The sequence below is a fragment of the Culex pipiens genome, chromosome 1 (genome assembly GCF_016801865.2).
Source record: "Culex pipiens pallens isolate TS chromosome 1, TS_CPP_V2, whole genome shotgun sequence".
NCBI lineage: Eukaryota > Metazoa > Arthropoda > Insecta > Diptera > Culicidae > Culex > Culex pipiens.
This window is the reverse complement of record NC_068937.1, coordinates 17,269,093-17,282,393: the sequence shown is the minus strand read 5'-3', so window position 1 is coordinate 17,282,393 and position 13,301 is coordinate 17,269,093. Positions and strand designations below refer to the sequence as shown.

At 33.0% G+C, this 13,301-nt stretch overlaps 1 protein-coding gene across 4 annotated transcripts in view; it reads left to right on the top strand.

Moving 5' to 3' along the window:
* The window catches only part of LOC120428503 (coronin-7-like), a 38,147-nt gene extending 24,874 nt beyond the window's left edge, over positions 1-13,273 (top strand). Inside the window, exons 4-9 of one of the 4 annotated variants that reach the window (XM_039593513.2) lie at positions 13-504; positions 728-1,030; positions 5,279-5,296; positions 5,363-6,444; positions 12,375-12,856; positions 12,923-13,273. In XM_039593513.2, coding sequence (XP_039449447.1) covers positions 13-504; positions 728-1,030; positions 5,279-5,296; positions 5,363-6,444; positions 12,375-12,856; positions 12,923-13,077 — 2,532 coding nt within the window. In that variant the 3' untranslated portion in view covers positions 13,078-13,273. The remainder of the gene's footprint in view (positions 1-12; positions 505-727; positions 1,031-5,278; positions 5,297-5,362; positions 6,445-12,374; positions 12,857-12,922) is intronic. The other 3 variants (XM_039593515.2, XM_039593516.2, XM_039593517.2) reach the window with 3 other exon arrangements.
* Positions 13,274-13,301: the final 28 nt, after the last annotated feature.

The window sequence follows — 13,301 nt, the reverse complement described above, 5'->3', positions numbered from 1 at the left end:
AACCAAACCTAGATTCTAAGAGGTAACCTAACCGAAGTGGTCAAGAACATTGCCAACAAGTCGAAGAACGCGTCGACAACCAACAACTGCACGGCGGCCAAGATCGACCGCGAGTCGGCGGTGGCGGCCACGACGATCGTCAAGCCGACCTTCGTCCCGATCAAGGACAAGATCAAGCAGATGGAGCAGCAGTCACACAGCGAAAAGAGCGAGTTTGAGCAGCGCTTCAAGGAGGTCACCACCAAGACCAGTACCAACGCGGAGTTGATTCAGGACGTAGCGGAAGCCAACGGGAACCATCCGGAGGAGGAGCTGGGAGATGATCGTCGCGACAGCATCGAGGAGTCCGATCAACCGGGCGAGATCACTCCGCCCAAGCCGATGCCGCGGACTTCGCGCAACAACTCGGTGTCCGAGCAGCTATCGGGAGCTGCTGGAGACGAGCCGGTCGTGGCGGCTCCAAGGCCGGTGGCCCGTCCCAGGACTACCGCTACCGGATACAAGGTTTGAACATCCCGCGAGTTGTTGTTTGGTTGGTTGTCGTAGGTCGGTCGCGCACTGCACGATTTCTTCTGTTTGCTCAGCACGTGTCTTCCTCCCACCACTGTTGTTTTCAGTTTCATCCCCCAGAATATCCTTGGTGTTTTCTAGTAGACGTTCTGCACCCGTACTCGGAATCCTCATCCCACAACCTAACCTCAATCTCCGTCTTCCCACCATTTTGCAGCCCCGCCTCGGTCCAAAGCCGTTCAGCAGTACCGGCTCCTCGGCGGAGTTCTCCTTCGACAAGGTGTTCAACGTGCCGCAAGCGCCCGGCTCCGAGAACGGCGAATCCCAGCGGGACTCCAACGAGAACAGTCTCGCGTCGAACGGGAGCGTCGACGAGCCAACGTCCCACGAGAACGGTAACGGTAAGGTAGATGGGGAGGCGGCTTCCGCTGAAGATCTGCCCGAGGAGGTTCCACTGCGAGCGAAAGAGACAGAGGAGGAGGACAAGCCCAGGATCATCTCGACCGCCGAGCGGAGAAAGGTAATTTTGAGGAGGTTCTGCCAGCATGGTGTCGATTCAAATGCCAATATAAACAATCTTTGACTTTTCCTCAACTCCTGAAGATAACCCAAATATTGCTTACATAAAAAATATATATTATTTTTTCATCAATTTAAAAAACATAAAGAATTGCAAGAATTGTAAGAATTAATAAGAAAAAATATATTTGAAATTGTAAAAAAAAAAAATCTGAAAAAGATAAAGTATTAAGTATTTTGAAATTTTAAATAGTTTTAAAATGTTTGTTTTTAAAATTATTAGATTTTTTTTAAATAGAAAATTTAAATTTTTGAGAAAAGAATAAAAAAAATAATAACTCATTTTTTATTTGACGCTGCTACGGCCGATGCAAATATTTAAAAAAGTGTTTGTCCCTCGGCCCTGGCCGAGGTCAAGGGGGGAGGGGGGCAAAAAAATAAAAAAATATAAAAAATTAAATAACAAGCCATAATCTTCACATTTAAATGAAAAAAGTGTTTTAAAATGCATTTTACACTAGTTCAGTTGTTTTGCAATCATTAGTTTTCAAAAAATCTAAGATCTGACAAAAACAAAAACAAAAATTTTTTCAGCACGATTCGTACATTTATCCAACGAGGTTTACCGAGTTGGATAAATACGAAGAGTGCTGAAAAAATCAAGTTTTGCAAGGAGTTCCATACTTTTTTGCATTTCCAAAAAACACACACTGAGTGACATTTTATGTCAAATTTTCATATATTTTGTCAATAAATCCTTTAAATCAAAAATAATGTTGAAAACTGTTACTTTTCAAAACAAGAGCCGAAAAGTTCAACTTTTCAGCACTCATTTGAGTGCTGAAAAGCAGAACTTTTCAGCATTTATTTTGAAAAGTGTTGCTATTCGATTCTGTTATTTTTTTTACAGAAAAGTAGGCTATTTCGTCGTTCAAGAATGACAGGAAAAGTAAGAAGTTTCACGACGGAATTGCAAAAAAATGATTTTACACGCAGGAGAATGTATTTTAATTTGATATCAGCTGGTTGCACTTGAGTTTTCATTGAAATTTTGAAGTTTATTGTAAAAATATTTTTTTTGCCCCCTGATTTTTCGGGCCAATTTTGAAGGGGGGTGGGGGGGGGGGGGGGGGTGACAAAAACTTTTAAAAATATTTGTACCAGCCTTATTTTGATTTTATTTTTTTAAGAATTTCAACAAATTTAAGAATTTTTAAAATTTTTAAGAAATTTAAAAAACTGAAAGAATTTAAAGTTTTTTTTTATTTAAAAAATTAAAAACTTAAAAAAATTTCAGGAGCGTTATTTTTTTTTAATTTTTTTTAATTTAAAAATATTAAGAATTTTATTTTTTTTACAATGAAATTTTTTTTCAAGAATTTAAAGAATTTTCAGGAATTTAAAAAATTAAGAAATTTAAAAATTTTCGGAATTTTTTTTAGAGATTAAGAATTTTAAGAATTTAAAAAATTTCAAGAATTTTAAGAATTTCATGATTTTTTATTTAAATTTCAGGAATTTGCAGAATTTAAAGCATTTAAAGAATTTAAAGAAATCATAAAAAATTAAAGAATCCCAAGAAGCTCAAGAATTTTCAGAATTTAGAGAATTTGAAGATTTAAAGAAATTAAAGAATTTAAAGAATCCCAAGAAGTTCAAGAATTTTCAGAATTTCAAGAATTTCAAGAATTTGAAGAACATCAAGAATTTTAATAATTTCAAAAAATTCAAGAATTTTAAGAAATTTAATAGTTTTAAGAATTTCAAGAATTTTAAGAATTTTAAGAATTTTAAAAATTTCAAGAATTTAAAGCATTTTAAGAATTTTAAGAATTTAAGAGTTTTAAGAATTTTAAGAATTTTAAGAATTTTAAGCATTTTAAGAATTTTAAGAATTTTAAGAATTTAAGAAATTTTAAGAATTTTAAAAATTTCAAGAATTTTAAGAATTTCAAGAATTTTAAGAATTTGAAGAATTTAAGGAATTTTAAGAATTTTAGGAATGTTAAGAATTTTAAGAATTTTAAGTATTTTAAGAATTTGAAGAATTTGAAGAATTTGAAGAATTTGAAGAATTTGAAGAATTTGAAGAATTTGAAGAATATGAAGAATATGAAGAATGTTAAGAATTTTAAGAATTCTAAGAATTTTAAGAATTTTAAGAATTTTAAGAATTTTAAGAATTTTAAGAATTTTAAGAATTTTAAGAATTTTAAGAATTTTAAGAATTTTAAGAATTTTAAGAATTTTAAGAATTTTAAGAATTTTAAGAATTTTAAGAATTTTAAGAATTTTAACAATTTTAAGAATTTTAAGAATTTTAAGAATTTTAAGAATTTTAAGAATTTTAAGAATTTTATAAAATTTCAAGAGTTTTGAAAAATTTAAAAATTTTAAAATTTTTAAAAAATTAAAGAATTTTAAGAATTTCAAGAGTTTTAAGAATTTTAAGAATTTTAAGAATTTTAATAATTTTAAGAATTTTAAGAATTTTAAGAATATTAAGAATTTTAAGAATTTTAAGAATTTTAAGAATTGAAAAGAATTGAAATAATTCAAAAAAATTAAAGAACGTAATAATTTTAAAAGTTTATCGAATTTAAAGAATTGAAAAAATTTAAGGAATTTAAAGAATTGAAAGAATTTAAAAAAATTAAAGAATTTAAAGAATTTTACGGTTTTAAAGAATTTTAAGAGTTTTAAAATTTTTATGGTGTCAAAAATTTCAAGAATTTTAAGAATTTCACGAATGTCAAGAATTTCAAAAATTTTAAAAATTTCAAGAATTTTAAAAGTTTTAAGAATTTCAAAAATTTTAAGAATTTTCAGAATTTAAAAAAAATAGGAATTGTAATAGCTTAAAGAATTTAAAGAATTTAAATAATTTAAATAATTTAAATAATTTAAAGAATATAAATAATTTAAAGAATTCATAGAATAATTTTTTTTAAAGAATTCAAAGAGTTTCAAATTTTTTTAAGAGTTTTAATAATTTTAAGAATTTTAAAAATAACAAGAATTTTAGAATTTTAAGAAATTTAATAATTTTATGAATTTTAAGGAGTTTAACAATTTAAAGCATATTCAAAAAATTTAGGAATGTAAAAAATTTTAAGAATTTTTGGAATGTTTAGAATTTTTGGAATTGTAAGAGATTTTTAGAATGAGTACAATTTTTTTTTTATTTAAGAGGTTAACGCTATTGGAAAATTAAATTCAAGTTTTTTCAAAAACTTTTAAAAATATTCGCCTTATTAAATTTGTTACATATTTTTTTTACATTTTAAAATTTTAGAATTTTCTAGGATTTTTAGAGTTATTAGATTTTTTAGAAATTTTTGAATTTGCAGAATTTTCTGAATTTTTAATGTTTTTAGAATTTTAAAAATATTTAGACTCGTTAATTTTTTTAGAATTTTCAGCAGTTTAAAATTTTTCCGATTTTAAAAAATTTTAGATTTTTAGAATTTTTAGTATTTTTATTTAAAAAAAAAGTTTTATGAATTTTGGGAATTAGATTTTTTTGAGAATTTGATGAATTCAGATTTTTCAGAATTTTAAGTTTTTTTGAATTAAAAAAAAAATAGATTATTTTTTAAACTTTAGATTTTTTTCTATAATTTTTATAATTTAAAATTTATATTTTTTTATAATTTATAAAATTCTAAGCAATTAAAAAGTGAAAAGATGCTTTGATTTTTTTTTTAATTTTTTGAAATTTCCAGAATTTTTCAAATTTTTAAAAATTAAAAAAAAATATGCTTTTGAATTATTTATTTTAAAAAATATTTAGAATTTCTTAAAACTTTTTTGGAATGTTCAATTTTTTTTCAATTGTTAGAATTTTTGTTTTTAGAATTTTTAAAGTTTTTAGATTTTTTTTTTAATTTTAGAGCTGTTGAAAATTTAAATTCAAGTTTTTTCCATTATTTGCCAAACAATCAAGGGGCAAAAAAATGCTGAAAATAACATTTTCATAGTCACCTTTTACAATTGATTCTGAAGTAATGTAGATAGATAAATAGAGATAGATATTTCGCATGATACATTTTGTGCCAAAAATATTCAACCGGTTCAACTATTGAACCGGTTCTGCTTATTAATAAAATTTTGCCAATTCCAGGTTTACCCTAACTTTTCCAGAAATCGACACCATGTTTTAATCTCAAAGATCACTAACCGGAACTAATCGATAACTCTCTCTCTCCGTTTTACTAATCCAACCCCTCTCTAACCTGTTGACGAGTAGTCGGGCGATCGCGAAAAGGTTACTAACTCCGCGCTTTGAAACGTACGATCACCCAAGCTAACCACAAGCTCCTCCTTCTTACAGATCTTCGAGTCGAAGGCGTCCACCGAGTCGGAGGATCAGTTCGATGCGGCGCTGGACGACGTGTCGAACCAGTTTGAACGGTTGAGCGGCCAGCGGACGAGCATCGCCGAGCGGCGTCGCATGTACGAGAGTCGATCGCAGAGCGTTCAGGAGGAGAAGCCCGCTTCGCCGGTTCCGTTGCGGCGCCGTGAGTCACTCAAGGTTCGTGGCGAGCAGAAGCCGACCGATGAGGAGGCGATGCCTCCGCCGGCGAGCGTCGAGTTCACCCGGAATCGGAGCGACCTGTCCAAGGAGAACCTGCCGGCGGACATCAACAAGCGGAACAACAGCAATAACGCGTCCAACACGGCTTCGAAGCGAACGTCGACGGTGTTCGGGCGGGTCTCCAAGTTCCGGCATTTGAAGGGAACCCCCGGTCACAAGTCGACGCACATCGAGAACATCCGGAACCTCAGCAGGCAGATCCCCGGGGAGTGCGACGGGTTCCAGGCGAATCCGGAGCGAGTAGCGGTTCCAATCTCCGGAGCCGGCGGCAAGATCGCGATCTTCGAGCTCAGCAAGCCGGGTCGTCTCCCAGACGGAGTGATCCCATCCCTCGTCAACGGTAACAACATCATGGACTTCCAGTGGGACCCCTTCGATAACAAGCGGCTGGCCGTCGCCTGCGACGACGGAACCGTCAAAATCTGGGCCATCCCGGAGGGTGGCCTGACGGAGCCCACCAACGAGCCGGAAAAGGAGCTGGTCGCCCACTCGGACAAGATCTACATCATCCGGTACCATCCGCTGGCGAAGAACGTCTTCCTGACTGCCAGCTACGACATGACGCTCAAGATCTGGGACCTGGACACGCTGACGGAGAAGTACTGTCTGCGCGGGCACACCGATCAGATCTTCAGCTTCGCGTGGAGTCCGTGCGGGGCGTATGGCGCGACGGTCTCGAAGGATGGGAAGATCCGGGTGTACAACCCGCGCAAGTCGGAGAACCCGATCCGTGAGGGACCGGGACCGGTGGGAACGCGCGGTGCCAGGCTGGTGTGGGCGATTGAGGGGGAGTACATCGTGGTGACTGGATTTGACAAGTAAGTTGCGGAGATCCAGGAAGAGATAATTGCACTCCATCAAAAAATCAAAAATTTAAAAACTCTCAAAAAAATTCAAAATGAATCAAGAGATTGGAAACCTTTAAAAAAAACTTAAAATTTAATAATAAGTTTAAATATAGAATTATTTTTTTAACAAAAAAAATATAAAAATTTCAATAATAAAAAAATATAAAAATTATAAAGGCAAACATATTTCTGAAAATTCCTTTTTTAAAGTATCTAAAAAATAGAAATTTAAAATATTAAAAATTAAATATCAAAAATTCTTAAAAGTTCTCATAATTATAAATTTTAAAATAACATTTTCTAAATTCAAACACAAAGCTTTCTAAACTTTTTTAAAAAAATTGGAACATTTGAAAATCAATGAAAAAATAATTAATTTTAGTAATTTCAAATATGGGTCATTCCATCTCAACTGTGCACGAAAAAATGCAAATTTGAAAATTACCCTCTCCGATCCTGCTCAAATTTGGCAGAGCTGTTGATACTATCAAAACATGCAAGAATCCCGAATTTCATCCAAATCGGACCACCCCCTCCATTTTTGTACCTCCCCAAATAATCGACTTTTTGGCGATTTTTGACCAAACCTCCTAGTTTCAAACGGCGATAGCTCAAGAACCACAAATCTTAGAAGGTTGGTCTTAGACTCAATTTTAAAGGAAATTGGACGTAGAATCCATTTCCGTGATCAAAATGTTGATTAATTTATTTTTTTCTACCTGTATTGCGCAATTGAATCTTTAAACGGCCGTATCTCAAAACACCCCAACTTATTTTTTTTATTTGACCTCGCCATCGTGTTCCCCGGCCAATTTTACATAAGAATCACTTATCGACAGAAATGAATATGTTTCGTTCCAGAGATATCGAATTTTAAAGTTTAGTGTTTTCGAGATTACCTACATCAGCTTCATTCGTTGCATCACAGGCGGGCTGATCAATAACTGCTACCTGGTGTTCTGGGAGATGATTAATTTAATTTATATTTTTATAATTTTACGCAAATATTTATTCAAATGACTAATAGGGGAAATTCTCGTATGTTTGGCAGATTAAGTCCTCGCTCCTAGTTTCGTCCAATTTGCTCATTTTCACTATTCAAACAACAAATTTTGCAAAACTTTTGATAGAAACTTGCTTGTTCACTTCTTATTGAGCTATTTATCTCTCGATTTCAGTTGAAAACGCTTTTAATCAGCTGTAATTGAATGCCAAAGCGCTGATATCACAACATTAGAGGAACGCTGGAATTAGATGCTGTTCCCCTACCTTGATCAATCTATTTTTGTGAAAGGAATATTTATTGGGTTATTTTGAATGCACCGTTTTTTACATGTTGCTAGCCGTTTTAGAGTACCTCCGAGGCCATGACTAGGGCCTTTATCATAAGCGGTAGCAAAATAGTGCCATTCAGCAAAAACCCCAAAACCTGCTTTATTATTATTATTATTATTATTATTAAAGTTTATTATTGACACATTACCATAATTTGGCAAATCTGATTTATGGTTTGAAAGATTGATCATATAAATCAATTTTTATATAGTGAGCCAGCTTCATTTGATTAAAAGATGATTTTGGTCAAGGTACATTTAATTAAAAAATCTTCATACGTGAGGACAGCAGCCGTGATAGAAGAAAAAAAAAACACTGTTGTTCGGACGGTGTCGAAATCATCGCAAATAAAATAGGGGAATTAGCCGCTTTGCAGCAGATCAAACTTTGTGATTTTCTTACATTTTTCAGTTTTATAATTTCCAGAAATCCTTTTCCTACTCCTTGTGATCGTCCTTCACTAGAGTACAACGTATCAACAAATTTTATTCATTTTAATTCATATTTTTTACTCAATAATGTATCGTGCACTTATTGTTCAGTGTTACTAACAAGATTAATTGCATTTTCCTGCTCGCTTCGTCGGAATCCAATTCTGCCCTTTACTGTGTGTCGTTATTGCTCTGTCCTGTGGGTTAGGCGTCATCCATAAAGTATGTCACGCTCTAGAGGGGGAAGGGGGGTCTGAGCATGTGTGACATTGTGTGTTATAAGTATAGGAAAAGCGTGACAAAGGGGGGGTAAATTTTGGCCGATTTTAGCGTGACGTACTTTATGGATGAAGCCTTAGCACAGAAATTCACTTAATTAATTTTTTGAGCAAATAAACATTCGCGATTAAACTCCAGTTTCCTACAGTGTTATACAGTTATTTTTTGCCCAATTTGATAAAGATTATTTATGATGAAATATTATTTCAATAAAATGCCAGGTAGCAGTTATTGATCAGCCCGCCTGTGTGCTTCTAGCAGATGCGGCGAATGAAGCTGATGTAGGTAATCTCGAAAACACAAAACTTTAAAATTCGATATCTCTGGAACGAAACATATTCATTTCTGTCGATAAGTGATTCTTATGTAAAATTGGCCGGGGAACACGATGGTGAGGTCAAATAAAAAAAATAAGTTGGGGTGTTTTGAGATACGGCCGTTTCAAGTTTTCAATTGCGCAATACAGGTAGAAAAAATAAATTAATCAACATTTTGATCACGGAAATGGATTCTACGTCCAATTTCCTTCAAAATTGAGTCTAAGACCGACCCTCTAAGATTTGTGGTTCCTGAGTTATCGTCATTTGAAACTAGGAGGTTTGGTCAAAAATCGGCAAAAAGTCGATTTTTTGGGAGGGTACAAAAATGGAGGGGGTGGTCCGATTTGGATGAAATTCGGGATTCTTGCATGTTTTGATAGTATCAACAGCCCTGCCAAATTTGAGCAGGATCGGAGAGGGTAATTTTCAAATGCTGTTCCGCTTCAGATGGAATGACCCATATGGAAAAAATGTTTTGAGTTTTGGAATTTTCAAGATCAAAAATTTAAACATATTTCGGAAGCTATAAAAAATTAAGAAAAAAAAATAAATAATTTTACGTATACAAAAAAGTTATTTTTTGTATACACAATTATCCATATCGCAGAAGAAAGCCCCCGCCCTAGGGTGTCTGGGGAATTTCAAAAGAAGTGTCTACGTGGTTTAAGGATGGTCCCTTGACAAATTTAAGCAAAACAAAATAAATGGAATTCGACATTTATTTTCTTTTCAAATATTTTTTTTTAATTTCTAAATGTTGGGACTTCTTTCTTTTTTCCTGAATTTTTTATATATATTTTTTTTAATTTTAGACACACCGTATTTTTTTTGAAAATACTTAAAATCAACGACGCAATTTTGTAATGGTTTTTATTCTCTGAAATGCCTCAAAATCCAATAAAAAAAAAAAAAATATTTTTTCAGGACTTAAAATAATTAAAAGCTTTTCAATGTTTAAAAAAAATAGATTTGAAAAAAATATTTCAATAATAAAAAAAAATCAAAAAAAAAAAATACTACTTTTTTTAATTTCTGATAAATTGATGAAATTTTAACCATTTCAATTATGTTTTAGAAAAAACTGTTTTGAATTTCTGAGATTTTTTCATTCTGATTTATTTTATATCTGTTAAGGCCGATGCAAATATTTAAAAAAGTTATTGTCCCTCGGCCCAGGCCGAGGTCAAGGGGGGGGGGGGGGCAAAAAAATAAAAAAAAATGAAAATTTAAATAACAAGCCATAGTCTTCACATTTAAATGAAAAAAGTGTTTTAAAATGCATTTTACACTAGTTCAGTTGTTTTGCAATCATTAGTTTTCAAAAAATCTAAGATCTGACAAAAACAAAAATTGAAAAGAAAAAAAAAAGATTTTGCATCGAAAATTTTCAAAAAATCTTAAGATTTTTTAATAAACCCAAACATGCTAAAATTTATTTTAAACGCAGGAGAATGTATTTTAATTTGATTTCAGCTGGTTGCACTTGAATTTTCATTGAAATTTTGAAGTTTATTGTAAAAATATTTTTTTTGCCCCCTGATTTTTCGGGCCAATTTTGAAGGGGGGGGGGGGGGGGTGACAAAAACTTTTAAAAATATTTGTACCAGCCTAATGTTTATTTAAAAAAAAAACATTATCTTGAATTTTTTTTTAAATCTCAAGAGTCTCGAGAATTTTAAATATAAAAATAGAAATTCAATTTTTCTTCTCAAAAATATTTTTAAAAAACTTTTAAAAATTCTATAAAATTATAAAAAAATCAAGAATTTTTAATGTTTTAAAAATATAGGAATGTTAAAAATAGATTTCAAAACTAATAAAAAAAATATTAGAAGAAAAGATTTCTGCAATTTAAAAAAAAATGTTCACATGGATTATGGATGGTCCCTTGAAGAATTCAAGCAAAACAATGTAAACGGAATTCCTGATTTTTAAAGTTTTGAATTTCAAAATTTTTGGGTTTCTTTTGAATGTTTAGCCTTTAAATCTGGAGCTTTTTTTAAAAGGTCCAATAAACCAAATTTCTAGTTTTTGCTATTTAGGTGTTTTTGAAACCGCCTTGAGTCAGGGATATTAAAAAACACCCAAAAAAACTGAAAATTTGGTTTATTGGACCTTTTCAAAAAAAAAAACTTTAGAAATGTTTTTTTTTTCCATAAAAAAACACTAAGATTTTGAACTATTTTTTAAAAACTAATTTTTTTACAATAGTCTATGGGAACCGATTACAATATTTTAGTCTAAAACTCAACAAAATTTCACAAATTACCATAATTTTCTTTTTTTGATTTGATTATTTTAGTCTACAATTTTCAATTATTCACGCAAAAGATTATACTTTATAATATTGAATGCTAATTTTTTTTTCTAAAATATGATGATTTAAAAAAAAATATTTTTTTATAATTTAAAAAATGAGTATAAAACAATGCAATTTTTTGTAAAGATTTTAATAAATTAAAATTAAGTGTGAAATTCATTATTTTTGAAAGTTCTTATTTATTTTTTTATTTGAAATATCATCAAACGACGTTAAGTTTTTTGTGTATAATTCATTATTTCCTACATTATACCGATATTAAAAAAAAAACAACGAAATAAAAAAACTAAAATTTTGTTGTTTAATGTAGTACAATAAACTATGAATGTTTACGATATTGAAAACTGAGATATTGACAGTAACAATCCAAACACCGTCGGAATTTGTACAGAAATTTGCGTTGTGACACCCACTTTCTCGTTCTCGAGGATAAAATTGTCGGCTAGTAACGTTGTCTTGAATATATTTTTAAAATATTTTAAAATCGATTGATTCTTGATTTTTTAGAATTTATCAAGATTTCTGACCATCTTAATTTTATTACATTTAATTTTTGAGTAAATGTTCCTTGACTATCAACTTAAGGAAAAATCATACAAAATAAATTTCAGTTGATTGTTCAACATTTTAATAAAAAAAGGTGTTTTAAAATGCATTATACACCAGAACATTTGATTATCAATCATTAATTTTTACATAATCTAAGTTATGACGATTTTTTTGTGGTAAAACCATTTGAAATATTTTTAAATTGGTTCAATTCTGTTAAATAGGATATGCAACGCACAAAAAACGAATTTAAAATTAATTTCGCGTCTATTTCGATTGACATTTTGAAGTTTTTTGAAAAAAAAAAATGTTTTCCCTCTGATTTTCAAGCCAGTTTAAACTTTGAAAAATATTTGCAATTGTCTTTTTATTAAATTTTGTAAATTCTAAATTCATGAATAAAAAAATTAAAAAAACTGAGATCTAAAGAAAAAAAATATTTTAAAATTGTAACATTCAAAAATACACAAAAATTTTTAGAGAATATAATCAGGGAATTTAAAAAAGTGTTCCAATTTCAAATTTAATTTTAGAATTTTTGAGATTTTGGTTTATCGGATTTTGAAATCTATGAATTTAAAAAAAAAAACTTTCTGATGACAAATTACGATCGTAAAACCTAATAGTCAGCACACTAACCTCCCTCCTCTTCTCCCCCCTTCGCAGAGTCTCCGAGCGGCAGATCTACGTGTACAAGGCCACCGACCTGAGCGCCCACCTCGGCATGGTCGGCCTGGACGTCTCGCCGGCGATCCTCATCCCGTTCTACGACGAGGACAGCTCGACGATCTTCGCGACCGGCAAGGGCGACTCCACCATCTACTGCTACGAGATCACCGAGGAGTCCCCCTTCATCTGTCCCCTGTCCCATCACAAGTGTTCCTCGCTGACCCAGGGTCTCAGCTTCCTGCCCAAGAACCAGTGCGACGTGGCCTCCGTCGAGTTCGCCAAGGCCCAACGGCTCACCAACGGCACCGTCGAACCGCTCAGCTTCGCCGTACCGCGCATCAAGAGTGAACTCTTCCAGGACGACCTCTTCCCGCCCACCAAGGTCCTGTGGGAACCGACGCTCACCGCCAGCGAGTGGCTCTCCGGCAGCAACAAACCCGCCGCGAGGATCAGCCTGCAGCCGGAAGGGATGGACACATGTAAGTCGAAACTCCAACGGCATCCAAAGTCTTGATCTCAACCAATTCTACCTCCTTCTTCCTTAGTGTCGTCGATCCAGCCGGCGGTGACGACGCCGACGCCGGCCAAGAAGAGCGACTCGACCAACATCAACCAGCTCATCGGCCAGCAGACGCAGTTCAACAAGGCCTGGAGTGCGGACCTGGTGCGGTCCAAGCAGGACGAGGTAAGCAGTACGTAACACACCACCCACCCTACACCCTCAAGTGTGATGTGTGTTGTAGCTTTGAGTAGTTGTTGCATGGTTTTGTTTCAGGAAGAAAGGGTCGAGAATCGAGTCCATTTGCATAGCATTGGCGCTCGGATGGCACGTCGGCGGGTTGTTTTTGGAGATTCGGCAAAGTTATACCTGTTGTTGATCGAAATATTTCGATCGTAACTTCTCGATCCAAATTACGAGAAATG